At 39.6% G+C, this 18,704-nt stretch overlaps 1 protein-coding gene across 1 annotated transcript in view; it reads right to left on the reverse strand.

Annotated features, from left to right (window-relative positions):
- The window catches only part of ADGB (androglobin), a 72,177-nt gene extending 60,672 nt beyond the window's left edge, over positions 1 to 11,505 (reverse strand). The window contains exon 1 of the mRNA XM_042818441.1: positions 11,324 to 11,505. Within this exon, the coding sequence (XP_042674375.1) occupies positions 11,324 to 11,505 (182 nt within the window). The remainder of the gene's footprint in view (positions 1 to 11,323) is intronic.
- Positions 11,506 to 18,704: the final 7,199 nt, after the last annotated feature.

Below are 18,704 nucleotides of genomic sequence, written 5' to 3' on the forward strand. Positions count from 1 at the left end.
TTCTTTTCTATGCAAATCCCAATTTATTCACAGCTTGAGCAAGAAATGATGCACAGTGCTGTTGCTCGCCACCAGCAAGATGAAGCCCAGACAGTCCCTGAGCAGCCCCACTGGCCAACTCCACCTGGTTTCACTGTTGATCACGATGTCCTATGGTATAAGACATCCCTTTGGTCAGGTGTGAGTCAGTTGGTTCTGCCCACTGTCAGCTCCATGTGCACACCCAACCTCCTAACTGGCATGGCAGTGGGAGAAGCAGAAAAGACCTTGACTCAGTATTTAGTTTAAAATAGCATTCTCTCCAGCTTCTTCTCCCTGGGCTTCTGTGACCTTAGATAATAGTAATTTTGTGACTCAGAAAAATAATTGATGCTTTATGTAGGTCTTTTACAATATATTAGTTCACCATTCTTTCTACTTCTTACTCTCCTCACACATTTTCCATTTATAAATTAGCTTATAAATTTAGAAACAAAATACTCTTTTCCTAACCTCCTCCTGCGAAAGTCATGTCACTTATCTTGTTGATGATATCACATTCACTAATGGAAGAAAAAAAAAAATGAAGAGAGGAAAGAAAAGAAAAAAATGCCACTATTATAATCAATAATCAATATTTCTATTGCATCAAGTATTTGGTTTCAGCTGCCCCAGTAATATAATCAAAAATGTAGATACTCAGTGACAGGCAACAGTTCAGAGCACGGTGGAATATCGAAGTATAAATGTGCAAAGTAATGAGTAGTATAGAAAAAAGTGAGCATGCCACTCTGGATCTCAGTTCGTTTCCATCTGAGCTCTGTGTGAAAAACAGAGAAAGCTGAGGATCTCTTTTTAAAATATTTCTTTCATATAATCATACCTGATTCTAAGAAGCAACGTGAAGTCATGTTTCCCCAGCTACTTGTACATCACCCAAGAAATTACGAAACTAGTTACTTTTCTGAGTTTATTTCTTGCAGTGTTTCTTCTTGCGAAGACAAACCTGATCTTAGATTCAGCCACAGGAATACTGGGAAGATTGCAAAACATCTTTCCAATACTTCTAAAAAACATGACATGAGCTTTGTTCCTCTCTTTAGCATTTCTACCATGTTGGTTTCCATAAAATAATTTTGTGCCCTCTGTATGGCACCTGAGTAATTAACTAAAAATCAAAAATCTCTATGTCAAAGCACCTCAATTCTGTGAATTTAGGTCAACCCATTTGCAAAGTACTTAGCAAGCTTTGATAAGAACACCAGGAAAGCCCATTTCTTCAGTGCTGTTACACAGATCTCTCAGAAAAAGATAAAGACAGCTCTGCTTAAGTAGATGAATAACCTGTAGCAAACAGAATCTAACAGGTTATTACAGGAATGTTTTCCAGTGCCAAAGCACAGCTGTTACTATTTTTTTCTTTCTGCTATACTGTTCTCCTGCATAAAGATGTTTCCTGCAAGATTGCTCTGAGTTACAGAGAAAAACAAACAAAAAACCCTATAAATCTAAGACCAATGGGGAGTACAGCATTTATTGTGACATTGCCACTGATAAATTACTGAATATTTTCTTGTGCGTGAGTCTATGAAATTTGAAGGCTACAGATTGCAGCAGACTGAGCTCTCAAGGAGTTCATTGTTTTAATTAGAATTAACAACAAAAACCAATATGAATACATATTCTTCTAATTAAAATGTAACCTAATCACAAATTCAACACATTGGTTTGCTTCTATGCTATTTTAATAAGTTTATTATACTTACTTTGGAAAGAACGCATTTTTCTATCACAAAGCATGAAACTACGCAAAGTTATAGGTAGAAGATAAAGAATTGCATTAAGAAATTGACTACACAAATAAAAATTAGGCAAAGATCCATTATACAGAGTATACACTGAAATATTTCAAACAATAGAGTATTTCAAGCAAGCTCTCCATCTTCTTGGACAGAAAATATTAACTCAGAAAATTCTAGGTGTATTTCACTGTACTTCTGAGAATAGTAAAAATACTGGCTACAGAAGTGAGAGTTATTCACAAATACAATAAGATACACAATAAAAGACAATAAATGGAAAGTGGATGCTTTATGTTCTATCACAACAACACATTCTCCAGAAATACCTCTATTTTTGGTTGGATTACAATTTCATATTAATGAAGTAAGGGTATTCAGATGCACACTGATGCAATGAATAACTTCTCAAGAACATTCATAAGCCAAGCAATTTCACCCAAATTGAACCTAAGATCATGAAGCGCGCAGATTGCTCTGAAAGCAATGCCTCCTATATATTTCCATGGAAAACAGATACGAAGAGATATAATAACACTATTACATAGGCAAACTCTCACCTACAAAACATTATTTTTCAACACCATTAGCAATGCATTTTTTTTCTAGCAATGAACAAGAACCTGCATGCCATTCTCATTAAAATGTGCACCAGCAGAGGTGGCCCACTACTGCCACTGCTGAAATGCACCACTAACCATCTCACTGCGCACTCTGTTTGGTCTCCAGAAATTTTCAGCAAGCTTTGATGAATGTCAGTGGGTGCCATTATTTCCACGTGGAGGAATTCAGTGACACACCTTTGCTTCATATGCACTTCCATGTCAGATGTCATTGTGTCAGACTGCCCCTCTGTTGCCATCTGTCGCACAGCAACAACATGTAATCAAACATCGGTGGGAAGGTTCAACCTCTACTGCCATACCACCAACATTTCCCTCTGATGTTGTAAGCCAGTAAAAAAAAGTAGACTGCATTACTTCTGGAGTAGCCCTTGTATTTACCCAGTAACGTTTCTATGTCTAGGAAAAGTAAGCAAGTGCATGGTGGTGTGCTTTGCTCTTTGTTTCAGATAGTTAAAATTCAATTTACAGAGACATTTCTGCTCATTGGCTCGGCAATGCAAAGTCAAGCCCACTACAAATTTACATTGCTTCTAAGTTATCTGAGAGAACAAGAAGCTCCTTGTCACATTGGTTAGTCAATAATAAAACAAGCCCCTCCAAAAGGCTCTGGACAGCCATTCAAAACAAAAGAATTCTGTCCATCTTAGAAGTGATTGCAATTAACAGAATATTAAATGAGATTATGATCTCAAAACACCTATTCCTCAGAATAATCAGGAAACTAGCTGCACATTGGAAATGAACAGCTGTTACAGCCCAAGATAAACTACAGCTCAAACATTATTTGTTATAATCATAACCTCAAAACTATTTTTAATGGCAGCCCAATTCCAACAAATATGGTAGAATCAACCCTTAAATAGATATGACTAATCCAAAAAAGCAAATGTAGAGCACTGGAAATAAACTGGACTAGTACCCTGTCTTAGTTTCAGCTGGGACAGAATTGCTTTCTCTTCACAGTGCCTGGTTTGAAGCTATGCTTTGGTTTTAGGGACAAAACAATGTTGATAACACACCTATGTTTATCAACACAGCGCCACACAGAGCCAAGGACGTTCTCAGCAAAGGGCCCAAACAGCTGGGAGAAAACAGAATTCACATATATATTTTTGCCTTTTCCTTTTCGCTTAGTATATAGTTTTATCACAGCCCACACGTTCTACTTTGTCTCTTTTTTTATTCTCACTGCCATCTCACTGGAAAGGGGTGCAAGTGAGCAAATGAATGTGTGGTGCCGAGTCACCGCTGGGTTACATCACAGTATATCCTCAGCACCTTGTCTGAAATTTTAGCCACGCTTTGAGCCTCTAGAAGAACATAATTAGAAATCACCAAGCCATATTCATCCTTGCGGGATCAAGTACACTCTCATCAAGTTTGTGGATAACACGAAGCTGAGTGAGGCAGCTGGTACGACAGAAGAAATGGATACCATCTGGAGGGACCAAGACAAACTTGAAAACTGGGTCCATGTGAACTTAATGAGATCAACAAGGCCAAATGCAAAGTGTTACACTTGGGTCAGGACAAACCCAGATAAGTGTACAGGATTTGAGAAGAACTTGAGAGCAGCCCTGCTGTAGATTATCTGGAGGTCCAGATAGACAGAAAGTTGGACATGAGCCAGCTCTTGCAGCCTGGAAGGCCAACAGTGTTCTGGGCTGCATCAAAAGAGGGGTGGCCAGCATTGCTGCTCCCATGAGGTTCCACCTGGATTATTGCACCTGGGCCTGGAGCCTCCAGCACAAGAAGCATACATAGTTGTTGGAGTGAATCTAAAGAAGGGCCACAAATAAGATCAGAGGGCTGGAGCAATTCTCCTGGGAAGAAAGGCTTTTCAGCTTGGAGAAGAACAAGCTCTGGGAGATCTCATTGTGGCCTACCAGTACTTGAAGGGAGCTTACAAACAGGACTTTTTACATGGTCTGATAGTGACAGAAAAAGGAGGAATGGTTTTAAGCTAAAACAGGGAAGACTGTGGGTTACAGATAACTGGAACAGGCTCCCTAGGGAGCCTACGGAGTCTCTATCTCTGGAGATATTCCAAACCCATCTAGACACTTTCCTGAGCAACCTACAGTAGGGAACCTGCTTAGTAGAGGGGGTGGAATTGATCCAATGGGTACCTTCCAACCTGTACAGTTCTGTGATCAGATTTTAGGAAAAAATTTTTCTGCTCACAGGGTGGTGAGGCACTAGAACAGGATGCACAGAGAAAGTGTAGATGCCCCACCCCTGGAGGTGCTCAAGACTAGGTTGGATGTTGGATGGGACCCTGGGCAGCATCATGTGGTGGGTGGCCACCCTGCCCATGGCAGGTGCGTTGAAACTGGGTGATTTTTAAGGTCCCTTCCAACTCAGGCCTTTCTATGGTTCTAGAATTACGTGATCTCTGACTGAGGCTCATGCTAGGTCAAAAGCATGCGTAAACATGTACAAACAAATTTAAACAGTTTAAACTACTATAACAATCTCCTCTCACCACAAAATGTGCCACAATGCTACAAAAATGGAGTACTGAGAATAAGTGTAAACAATAGCCTGATATCATCTCAAGCAATACAAAAAACTGAAAACCTCTAGGAGAGCATAAAGGCACATGAAATATATTTCTCAAATACTTTGACAGTCTCCAATCATTTTTAGTTCAGACACTTTCTGAACTAGTTATGGTTGCAATGCGTTCAACAATCTTTAGTATACGTAATTTTCATAGACTCATTCCATGCAGATTTTTAGCATGTATTACATTTATATTAACCAGCAGTAGCATTGCAATGCAACACTAAAAGCAGCTTCAAGTTCAATCATCACGTAGTTAGTTATCCACAGGACAGTTCTTCCCATTCTTAAGCTTCAGTTAATCTAGTGGAGCCCTCTCCCCAAACCAAAATAAAGAAATAAAAAAAAAAAAAAAAAAAAATTAATAGTCTGAACAGATTATATTCTCTGAACCACTGCTGCAATTTAAATCTTATGGATACTTACCTGAGGAACATATACTGGCAATGGATAAAATTGCAGCACTGTGCTTTTGCTGACTTTTTATCCTAGGCCTTCAGGAACTCAAGTATGAATTAGCAGTAGAGCTATTTTTCGTGTTCTTACTGTCTCAACCTTCAATCTTAATAGAAAATATGAGGTAATCCCAGGCTTTGGTGCAGTAATCCATTGCACAACATCAGTGCAGCTACCTTCTACTTAAGGCAGTCAGGCACATAGCTAAACAAGAATAATTTCTTCCAGCCAATCTGGGACCCAGCTGGTCCTAACAGGTGCTGAAGAACCCACTGGCAGTTAATAATGCTTTTGGCTGCTGCTCTACCTAATAAAATTTCTAATGCCACTGTGAGCTTTGTCTGCACACTGGGAAATCATGCCTGTGCTACAATTATCCCTAACCTACTCCCCTATCTTGGCACTGATCATTTACTACTCACTTTTGTCTCTGATAACCCAAACCCTAATTCAGATTTTTCTTTGTTCTGGCAGATGCTGATGACTCAGGCTTAATTCAGAAAATTGGGCTCAATGGCATAAGAGTTTCATCAAATTCATTTACAAAGCATTTTAATTCATTATCATTGTTACAAGCCAGAATCTTCAGTGCTGACAAAGACATCAATCCACTGAATCACTATAACTGTTGAAACCTGGGAAAGATCAGATTCTCAGTAGCCTCTAATGATGCAATTAAGAAAATCTTTAATGACAGCTGTTCTTTTCAGCTCTTCAGCCTGTCTTCTCTAAATCTGCCTAGGTCCTGAAGAGAACTGTTACCTAATTAGAGAGCAGTAATGAAGGGATGCCCAATGGAGCATCCTGAGAATAGACTTAAGTGAAGTCTGGCTTATTGAGTATAAAGGAAACTTCATATCTTCTCCCTATGCTTCCAAGCTCCCCTTCCAGCACCAAAACAAAAAGTGCCAACAATATGAATTGATTTTCCACAGTACATACTGTGCTGACTACTGCAAGCATTTATGGGGAAAAAAAAAAAAAAAAAAAAAAAAATCTGATCTCACTAGAAATCCATTTAAGTAATTTTAAGATAATCAAAATTCTTTGTCCAGATATGTGTACACACTACTCTCAGAGGGCTTCTCCACTAATTTATCTGTAAAAGTTATTATTATAACACTGTCGTTCCTGGCAGTAACCACTGACAGTTCTTAGCAATTTTAAAAACATTATTTTCTAAAACTATTAACCTTCTTTCTTTTTTCATACTACTGACAGTTCTGTTCAATATTTCAGTGATTTGTAGACACATGAAAATAAACTCAATTTGCTAGAAGGAAGACAATATTTCAGAAAAGACAAAATACTTTTGACATTTTTATGCCTGCAACTGCAAGATGTGCTCAGAAATAAAACAGAGATCCTAGGGGAAAACCTACCTCACAATTACAAAGAACAGTGAACTTATGGGACACCATTCTCTCAGGCAGCATGCGGTCTTTCATTTCTTTGTCTGATACATGGATAGCAACATTCCTGAAGTTCTCATAGATAGACTTATGTAAAATTTGTACGCTAGAAGGTGTACAGAACTGTGCTGAACAAGGTTAGTAACAGAAGCCACATGAACAGATGTCAAGGAAATAGCTGTTAAGCAACTGCCATATGTCCAACTGTAGCAGCTCCAATCCCATAGTATATGCATAAAAATATTTTCTTTTAACCCTCCCAGCCCACTAAAAAGACTTGGTAACCTGCCGTTAATAAAATATTCACAATCATTACTACCACTAGCCTACCGTTAGCAGAAAATCATTGTCTAAGGGAACAGATCAATCCCTCCATCACAGGGATTGCAAACAAAGTGAAGATTAAGTCATAGGGTTACCCAGAACAGTTGTATTACCCCTATGTTCAGCAACTTTTACAAATAATACTAATACTATTTACCAAAATAATAATAGCACTAAATCATTTTGCCTCGGGGTGGATTGCTGCAGAATCAGCTCAGTACTCTAGTGATTTTATTTATTTATTAAACAACAGTGACACAGATCTACAGTGTATCTGTACTGTAACACAGATATTCTTTACTGCACACAATCTACTTCCACGTGAAGATCCATCATGGATCTGTCAACCTGTCTGCTATCAGTAGCATTCCCATAATTCTGGCATCTCGCATGCACAAATCCTGTGGCAAAGGGGAAAGCATTCTAGAAGGAAAGTGAATACTGACGAATGAAATGTTGCTTCCATTTTGCACAAATCACAGTCTACAGTTCTATGTTTTGACCAAACGCTGATCCAAATAAAAAGCTCTCTGTTAACAGACTGCAGTTCAAAATGCACATCTGCCTACTTGCCTGATATCTCCATGGGAATTTTGTGGCTTACAGCAGTGCACTGCAAACTAGGGTTTGCAAACAATGTAGAAAGTACAAGAAGTTGAGTACTGCATTTATGTGCCTTATAAATATATAAATATGCTATTCTGAGGCAAGTGTACTCAAAATTATTTGCGAATAGTGATGTGCAACCAAAAAAGTTTGGAGACCATTAGCTTACAGCATGACTACAAGAGAAAAAGAGATTCCAATATTTCAGCCATTTCAAACGGACTGAGAATACCAAAATATCTTTTTGTTGGTGGGCTTTGGGTACAAATTCCCATCTGGGAAACAGAGGAACTTACCTTGTTACAAAAACAAGAAGAAAGGCTATTCAAGGTATCTTAAGCGTTCTCAGGTAAACTTTAAGCCCTGCTGTGTTCAACTCCCAACTTCTACTGATTTTAACAAGACCAGACCCTCACTCACCTCTTTGAATAGAATACAAAGATGTTTTCAACAATGTGAAGACAGTATACAGCCTATAATCAGCTTAAAATGCATTTACAGTTTACAGAGCACACAAAACAATAATATTAAAAGTAAAGCAAGGCTAGACTTCAGGTTTAGTTTTCAAATGTTTCATAGCAGTAGAATCTGCGATTTCAGAAGTAAATGAGGCTACTTTTCTTGTAAAATGTTTAAGACAAAAAGCTCAGGCCAAAATTTAGAACGACTTTTATTACTAGCTTTTCTTGACTCATTACCTATAGCTCAAGAGATCCTGAAGAAAAATTTTCCCAACACCACAAACAAGATTTATTTTGTAGTTTACCGCTTGTATAATCAATGGATATCAAGATGTTACAATCACAATATAAACAAGAGATTTAGGCAAAGTAGACTACGATAACAATAAACGGAAGGGTTACCCTTAGTTGGGCTCACTACAAAACACCAGAACAAGGGATCTCCAGACAAGATCCTTCCCCACTGGCAGCCAGCTCTTAAATAGGTCTAGGAGCCCAATTCCCTTCACCTGTGCTCCTCTGGCTGACTCATGGCTCGCCTCGGGTGATCAATCAGAGGTTCAGGCTGTGACTCAGTAGTTCCCATACACCGCTCTTGGCCAGACACGTAGTGCCCTAAAACAATGCTTTATCATCCATCCATCCATCCATAAGCCCTGACTGATATTTCAGGATGATAAAAACTGAGCAGGGATAGGTTAGTCGGGAAACCAATACTAGAACTGCTATAACGTCCAAAATTTTAGTGCCAAGACTTGCTCTAGCTGGAAAGAGCACAACAGCAGAGCAAATAAGCACAATAAAACATGATATAGTTTAAACTGAAATTACAGGCTTGATGAAAAAAACTTAATACAAGCTATATATTCTGTGTTGTAAAGGTTCTACATTACAATCAAGCAATTGTAACTTCTTCTATAGTCTACTAATTCATCACTAAACACCCACTAGGACATGTTCAAGCTACTCCTTCCTGTGTAAAACAGTCCCAGTGAAATGAGTATATACTCCTGTACTAACACTAAATTAACTCTGGCAAGACATTAGCTCCATTACAATTACCTGATAATTGCAGAGTGAGATGAAGCATGTCTATTGCCTATTAGGTCCAACAAGAGATTTTAAATATTTTGTGAACATTTCTCCTATTCACACTTCCAACGTGTTTCTATAAAACTTAATGCCATTCAACCCAATTGTAATCAGATATTCTCTAGTCTCAACCTGACAAAGGGAAAAGGATTTTGTAATCTAATTGTGGTCTTGTTTAATAAAGTCTTACACAACAGTGTAATAAAGAAAAATAAAGATACTGTTTTAGATATTCTAATACAAATAAATCATTTCATATGACTGATTCTTTTACCAGTTATTTTGTATGAATGAGAATTAATCATTTTACTATACAAATATTACATGTATTTATAACCTCAAAGAAAAAAATATCTTACTGTAAATATGGCTATTAGGGGACAAAATATTTTGGATGTCAGCCAATCAGTTTCACACACAGTGCAAGGCAGGAAAACACTACTTTTGCTGTCTGTGCTAGGAAATAGAACTGTTCTTGCCAGCTTAGATACTGACTGATTTTTTTTTTTATATTCTGTTTGTAGCAGTAAACACAAAGGGCTGCATGGCTGTAGCTAAACTAAAAAAATAAAAAGGAGTTACTAAGCAAAGGGATGCAGAGTGGAAAAGGGGAGAATTAGAGATACTGGCTGACCACCACAACAGAAAGGATATCAAAATGTGAATGTGAAATGTGAAACATGAGTATGAACATGCAAAACAAAATATTCTGTTGAAAAGGCTGGGTGGATGGATATGAAATAAGAAAGGGGCATCTGAAGGCTGATTTCAAGGGAGAAATAAGTGATATGTCTGATACCTTTGTTTATGGCAGTAAAGGGAAGAAAAGGGCATAAGCACATAAATATCGGTGCCACAAACACCTTTTGTCTGATTCCTGACAGCACTGTGCATGAACAGTTACAAGGTTTTTACTGAGAAGGTTTCAAAAACCATAGAAATAAGATAATAGATCAAAGTGAAAGTAGTGAAAGAAATGTTACACTTTCCACTTATTTAGTGAAACTGACGCGCTGCGTCATTAGCCATTTTGCCCTGAAGAGTTCAGCTTAATTCCTCTAGTCAGTATCGTGTATGAAGGTCGTGTATTTTCTGAATTATTTTCCAGATTCAAAGTTCTCAAGTTTTTTAAACCCCAACAACTCTTTCAGTGAAAACTCTCTTCTGTCTGCTTGCTACCTTAACTCCAATGCTTCATACGCATCCATTGAATGCACCTGGAGCCCAATGATCTTCAAGGTCGCTTCCAGCGCAAATCATTTTGTGATGCTATGATTCACAGTATGAGCTGTGACCAACATTCTATCCCTCATGTACAGTACGACATGTCACAGTGCGAGCACCTGCACTCTGTGGTCTCAGTCCTATGGCCTTCTTAAGGTCCAAGAACATTCTGACATTCCAGGATTCCATTACCTAATAGGTACGTGAAAAGTATCATAGGAGGAAGGAAGTACAACTTCCACATGAAGCAGTGGGCACAATCTGGAACACAGGAGGCTCCATCTGACCATCAGGCAGCACTTAAGCTCTGTGCAGGTGACAGAGCACTGGACATGCTGCCCAGAGAGGCTTGGAGTCTCCTCCTTGGTGATCTCCAAGCCCCGCCTAGACATGGCACTCTGCTCTGGGTGTCCCTGCTTGAGTAGGGGTTGGACCACATGGATCCAAACTCATCCCGTCTACAGCTCTGTGCTAAACCTGAACATCCAGCTTAAAGAATGAAAACAAACAAACAAAAACAAAGCAACCCCTACCTTGCCTATAGACCCTACTTTGACTAAGCACCCACTCAAGCAAGCAAACTTTCTGCGCACCGGCTATTTTCACGCCTGGGATCGCAAACAATCGCCTCCTCCATATCCGCACCTCTGTCTCCGCGCGAGCCGGGGCTGAACTCGGGGTCGGGCGGGCGGCTCGCGGGGACGCGCTGGCGGCAGCTCCCCCTCCCCCGGGGCCGTTACCGCCCGCCGAGATCCCGCGTTCCCTCCTGCGGCTCTTACTCTTTGGCGGAGACACCCAGGACCCCGGAGCTACTGCGACTTCCGAGCTCCTTCTTCTTGCCGCTCTTAGAGGCCATCCCGGCAGCGTCCGCCACGTTGCCGGGCGACCTGACGCGCCGCAGGTAGCGGCTCAAGCTCCGCCCTGCGGCCCAGGGCCCCTTAGGCCAGCCCACGCCACGCATGGCACCGCTACTCTACAATCGGGACGGGGAGAAGCGGGCGACGGCGCTGCCGGCCGGGAGCTGTTGCCTCTCCGCGTGCGGCCTCGTCGCTTCCGAGGTGCAGCAGGGCGGGAGTGCAGAGGGGTCACGCGGCTCCCCCCGCGCGCCGCGCCCGGCCGGAAGGGGTCTGCGAGCATCGTGGTTCAGGGGCAGAGGTGGGGGCAAATCCTGCCGTGTAAAAGAGGGGCAGAAGCCATCTCAAAGGATGCGGGTATTTTGCCGAGTATATTACCTTTAAGAAGGGTATGGCTGCAGCCGAAGAAAAAAGACTTGAAAGTGAAACGGTATTTATAGTTATTTGTTGTAAAAGGTGGTAACCTAAACTCCTGTACAGAGCACCTCTGTAGAAAAAGACTGATTGAATACTTTTTTCCTGAATCTTTCTAAAGACAATAGTTTGGAAAAAAAAAGAAAGTCTGAAGACATGTTGGAGAGGGTCCAGAATAGGGCCATGAAGACGATCAGGGGGCTGGAACACCTCCCTGTGAAGACAGGCTGAGAGAGAAAAGAAGGCTGCGGGGTGACCTCATTGCAGCACTTCAGTACCTAAAGGGAGCCTACAAACAGGAGGGGAATCAACTCTTTGACAATCAACAGCAGGACAAGGGGAAATGGTTTTAAGTTGAGGGAGGGAAGATCTAGGTTGGATGTCAGGGGGAAGTTCTTTACAGAGAGAGTGGTGAGGTGCTGGAACAGCTGCTCAGGGAGGTTGTGGATGCCCCATCCCTGGAGGTGTTCAAGGCCAGATTGGATGGGGCCCTGGGCAGCCTGGTCTAGTATTAAATGGGGAGGTTGGTGGCCCTGCATGTGGCAGGGGATTGGACATTCATGATCCCTGAGATCCCTTCCAAACCTGGCTGTTCTGTGATTCTGTTTACATAGAATCATTAAGTTTGGAAAAAACCCTAAAACTCATCTAGTCCAACTGCCAACCCATCTTCACCACGTCCCTCAGTGCCACACTGCCCCTTTTCTTGAACACTTCCAGGAACAGTGACTCCAGCACCTGCCTGGGCAGCCCATTCCAATGATTTATCATTCTGGAAAAGAGATTTTTCCTAATAGTCAACCTGAACCTCCTCTGGCGCATCTTGAGCCCATTCCCTTTGATCCTATCAGGGGAAAAGAGGCCAAGTCCTATCTTGCTACAGTCTCTTTTCAGGCAGTCATAGAGAACAGTACAGTCTCCCCTGAGCTTCCCTTTTCTCCTGACTGATCAGCCCTACTTCTCTCAGCCACTCCCTGTAACAGCTGCACTCCAGATCCTTCATTGCCCTTCTCTGGGCACAATCCCAGGCCTAAATGTCTTTTTTTGGAGTGAGGGGCACAAAGCTGAACACAGTACTTAAGGTGCAGCCTTAGCACTGTCACATGAAAAAAAGTGCATTTTTTTATGAATATTATAATCACATGAATAAGTTTCTGTTGAACAAATAAAGAGCTAGAGTAACCAGCACTTGCTTCAAACAGAGACATTTTTGGCCCACTACATACTAGTACATAAAAAGCACAAAGACAAGAAACCAACCAACCAAGTAGTTATGTACTTTGTAGGGCAGTCAGAGATGGAATGTACAAGCATTTACCCTTCTCATATCAGAACAGAAGAGATAAGCTCCTGACAGGAAGTCTATGATTCCTAGAGTGAATAGAGTTTCACCAAAGTCAACTGCTTTAGGATTCAGCAGACACTCACCTCATCTAACTAAGGTGACTTATTCAGATGCAGTCCAGAGATTACATTATTCCTAACAACTCATTTCTAAATAACTCAACCTTATTGCCATTCTCCAGTCTGCACTGCATAATGAAAAATCCTCCATAGAACATAGATCTATTCATTTAGTTTTATTCAAGCTAAGCCTTCCTGAAATATGTAAATCAATGAAAATTTGTCAAATCATGAAGGGCACGAGTCTCAAAAGACAAGGCAAAATATGTAATGTTGCTACACCTAGAGGCTTTAGAGAAATATCAGATCTTGATTTAAATCAAGATGACAGAAAGCCAAACATTTTGCAATTTAAAAGTATAAAGTACTTCAGCATCTTTGCATTTCCTTCAGTATTATGTCCAGTGGCACTCATTTTGAATAAGGTACCTTGAGACACTTCTGACTTGAGAATCAAGTAAACATCTCTGGTTTATTTATTTTCAGTCTGAACAGCTGACCATCAGCCAATTCTGCTATCAAACACTGATCAAGACATACAGATGAATGCTCTCAGACAGTACCAACACAGGACTGTCAGCCTCCCCCATAGGATTCAGAGGTATCTGGGACAGTTCTCCTCTTCAAAAAATTTGGTCCCTGATCCCAAGCTGCAGGGGACTAGCAAGGTTTGCAGCGTCTGAGCAAATATAGTTATTGTAGTACTATTATGTGAAAGACAACAAATGTGAGAACTTTGGCGTGTCTGTAAGCATTTTTGGGTGACAAAGAAGGAAGGCCTGAAAGCAAGAATGTATTCAAGCTACAAAACTCTTAATTCCTTGCTCTATTAAGTAATAATCACTAAATATAAAGTCAAATATATGCCTTTTAACATGATATTTTACAATACATTTATTTGTGATAGCAATGGCATTAAAAGCACATACCCGTGTAGTTTATGGGGAAAAAAAAAAAGATTCTAAAGTTTTACATCAAGGTACTTTTGTACTTTTTTTTTTAAGCCCATGATTTCATGTGGAATGCCCTGTGAGAGCAGTTTGTTTGGAAAATGAGTTAATCTGAATTTTTTAAAATGCTTGTTTCCAGTTGGCCAAGAATCTGTAAGGTCAAATAATCTGTTTCACTGGCCGTGAAGCATGTCTGACAGATAATTCCTGAAAGGAAAAGATGTTAGGCAAGAGGCAGCCTTACAGATGGAAACAAATAAATTTATGATTAAAAATGAACAGTGCAGTTGTCTGTCAGAAATCCATAGCAATAACTGAATGGATCCTGAGGTAACACATACTTACCACAGCAATGGATGGGTCACGTCCTGAAAAATGTTCTTCTAGGATGCAATTCAGAACACTGTTTTCTTGTTGTCAGCATTATTTTCTATTGTTCTTTAAAACATTACACAGTCAACTGCTGTTGTCAATTCAATTTTAGTCATAAGTATTGTGCATTTTTTTTTTATTTATTTATATATTTTTTTTGTAGCTGTAAACACTAGTTGTAGAGAACAGGAAAACAATAACCATGAACAGGAACACTATCAAAGTTTCTCTCTGAGGTTTTGGGATGCAGACTTAACTCTTCTCCGATTTTATCAAAGGCATAAGGATTCCAGAATAAGACAGGAGACATTTTCCATCTTGAGAATGTCTGGAAACGTAGTAGTGAGCAGATTTTATTAGTGTGCTGAAATACCTGATGGGAAGACTACAAATGATACTGTGCAAATCAAAACAAAGTTCCACTTAAAAATACAAGGGCTGCTTGGTGCTTTTTTCTTTTTAATGACGGTAGCCAAACACTAGCATTAACTTTCCAATGGGACTGTGGACTCACGAAACTGAATGTGGTCATGACTCTGCTGGAGTTAATGTTGCTCTGCACAATGCCCTGATGTCCCTTCCAACCACAGTTACTCTGCAGTTCAGCAAAGTTTAAGTTAGACATGCAAGGATGAAGAAGATACACTGAATCTTTAGGTATAAGAATGCTACAAAGCTCAGCAGGATATGGAAGGGAGGGTACAATTATTTTGATTTTTTGTAAGGGTTTAGATTTCAAGTTTCTTTTTCTTTTTTGTGGCAGTTTTTGAATTATTATTTAAAAAACTAAAACACACACTAGAAATTTTTAGGCTCCCACTGAATTATAAATAAAGAAAATTGCAACTAGCAATCAAGTACAAAAAGTAGAAATGCACAATCCTCCACCCACTGCCACTTAAAACTACCTAGTAGCAATGTATCTCACTTGATATTTTGGTGGGATATTTTTTATACTAATCCAAGCTGCACTCCAATTCCACTTCGTAGAAGAAAGGATTTTGATGAACCGTAGTATATTACCAATTCCATTCATCTTCTCATTGAGTTTTTTTGCCACAGTACCTTTTGATAGCATGATGCAATCTCATTTTTCATGCTGTAGCTCATTTAGGGGAAGACAATTCCAAAACATGGAGTAAAATATTCAGCAGTAATGCAAGCCCCACACGTGCATCAGGCCCAGCATTGCCACTGACCAAGGGAAGGGGATTGTCCCACTCTGTGCTATACAGCCTCACCTCAAGACTGAGAGCAGGTTTGTATAAGACAGACATAAAACTATTAGAAAGTGTCCAGAGGAGGGCTATGGAGGTGATGAAGGGTCTGGAGGGCAAGATGTGTGAGAAGTCCACTGGTTTATCCAGCCCAGAGCATAGGTGAGGGGAGGCCACATGGCAGCCTACAGCTTGAGGGGAGTGGAGGGGCAGCGCTGAGCTCTGCTCTCTGCTGGCAGCAACAGGGCCCAAGGGAACAGCATGGAACTGTGTCAGGGGAGGGTGACCTGGGGGTTAGGGACAGGTGCTGCACGAGAGGGTGGTTGGATACTGGTGCAGAGCAGTGGGCACAACCTCAAGCTGCTGAAGTTCAAGAAGCATTTGGAAAATGCTTTCAGACATAGGGTCTGCTGTAGAGCCAGAAGCTTCAGTCTTTGCAGGTCTCTCCCAACTCAGCATATTCTATGATTCTAAATATACCAATACCACTGAATCTCACTGGACATCTCAGGGCATGTTAACTTTGATCCACTCTCTACTTTAGTATTGAGAGAACAGAATTCAGATAACCAGCAAAGGAAAACAGAAGTAGGTTAAACAGCTATGCACTGCCATATCTTTGTTCTGTAAATGTACACTTGGTGATTCATTAGAGGAATATCCACATCAAAATGAAAAGCTTCCTGGTTTTGACATTATATGAAAATCCCTATCTGAACTTTGAAATTGAGAGTGCTTGTTGTACTCTAGCTACCAGAAGTAGGAACGTGCAGAGGAACTACTATTATCTTCCTAAGAATTTCTAAATCTTCAGCCAAATGCTATTAGGAATTCAGATCAAATCCTGAGGGATGGATAGATAGTTGTGGTTTTAGATTAAGAATGCACAATGTTAATGCAGTATTAACCACTGAGCTGCAGAGACTACACAATCTCTCAGAACATGATTTTATTTTCATATTTTGCTATTTAAAGTTAAGAGGGTAACTCTGCAGCAGATTTATAAATTTAAATCTTGTTTGTTCTAATTAAAGGCAAGCTGCAAATCATTGCTAATCCTTTTTAATGGTGATTAACTGCAGTGCAGTTTTAAACAAATGGTTTAGTGCAGTTGCAGTTCTGCATAAAGACTAAAAGTAAAGAGTTACTAGAAAAATGCAGAATTGCTAGACAAATTTCAAAACGTGATTACTATTTTTCAAGAAAAGGCAGGAACAAGGCCATTGATAAAGCTGTAAACTCTCAAACTTGCTTTTCACCCTACAAAGTTAAAAATTACCTTTTTAAGTAAAAACAGTACTGCAACACTTTACACTCCTCAGCATATGAAGTGTGAGAGTGGCATGAATATTGTGAAATTTGTGCCATCATACGTATGATAAGACAAGTGCCATGATAAGTATTTGAACTATAGTAATCTCATCTACTTATGCTCAAAAGCAATGACCTAAAGAAAATAACTGCTCCCCTTCTTAAACAAGTAAGTATTAGAAGGCAATGATTTGGGGGTTCCTTGGGGAAAAGCACAGTTGAACAAAGCAATTCTTTAAATTCTTTTTCATGGAAGAAAAAAAAAAAAAAAAAGAAATTAAGTACTGAGATGGTGGCCGTTTTACTTGCAGATCTTCCAAGCCAAAGCTATCCAAACACCATCCCCTCCCTATAAAGTTTTTCTTAAGGTAGTTAAAGCAGAAAAAGTTCTGTGTGTACTGAAATAACTATCTAGTAGAATTTATTAATAATGAGCCCATGTAAGGAACATAAGATGTCTAAGCTAGTAATTTCTCACTGAAGGAGCATGTTTTTAGATAGCATTAAAAGGATTTGTTATCGCAATTAGTTAATGCACTGAGTACTGTCCCCAACTTGGAGATGTTTGTTAAGGCAAAAATGGAAGCAAAGAACCAATCTCACAGAGCTTTCAAATGACTATGTGCAGCACAGGCACAATCCCTTCTAAATGTTCACTAGATAGACCTGAATCTGGCATGTTCCTTACTCCTCTGACTAGATTTCTGCTGCAGAACAAAGAGCTGTGAAGTGACCTTCCACATGCTGCCAAGTAAATGAAGTATTCAATACAGAATCATTATTTATATCACTAGCACTTTCACTAATACATTTCTCATTCCTGTGAGGTATGCTGTCATCTCTTTTTCTTACATTTTCCAGTAACTTATTATACAAAGGATGAAGGCGTATGCACATTTAGAGAACTGTTTCCATAGCAAATAAAGTGTATCATAGAAGAGGAAAGTAGTCAGTTCTCCATTTTAGAATCAGTGAGATATTAAAGCTAGAAGGTAGATAAGGGAGCAATAATATAAAAGCAAGTTCTTCAACATTCACTACCATGATACCACTTTAAATATTTCTACTTCCCCCACCATCATCTATCAAACAGCCTATAAGAACTATTTTCTAATAATAAATCACTACATACAAGCAAGGATTTATACAGTTTAAGAGGACTGAATGCTACTAAGACTCAACAGCTAACTGAACTAACCAAAATTTTTAACAAAAATCTTCGGAGCTGGAAATAGCTTATTTTCCTTCCACCGCACTTAAGTTGCACCTAAACAATTACATACAGAAGGAACACCAATTTCTCCAGTTTTCATAATTAACCTTTTTAAGTGAATAGATGATACTTTGCATAACCCACACATGCTGCACAGCTACAGTGCAGAACTATATGCTATCTCCAACCTTTATTAAATAAGATGGAATCAAGCCAAGTAAGACATTTTACTTGAGTAAAAATCTAGTCAGTTCTTCAAGTTGTTATTCCAAATCATTCCTTCAATATGGGGACTAAGAAACCAAGTAATTTATTTTATGAATGGCATATTCTAATTTGCAAAAGATAATAAAAAGTAGCAAAGGACCTCTGTTCATATGAAAACTGAAATGAATCATTTTACTACATTATATCCTGTACACATA

This window comes from Centrocercus urophasianus, unplaced genomic scaffold (genome assembly GCF_019232065.1).
Source record: "Centrocercus urophasianus isolate 14NV4802_14NV808 unplaced genomic scaffold, USGS_Curo_1.0 seq_10, whole genome shotgun sequence".
Lineage (NCBI taxonomy): Eukaryota > Metazoa > Chordata > Aves > Galliformes > Phasianidae > Centrocercus > Centrocercus urophasianus.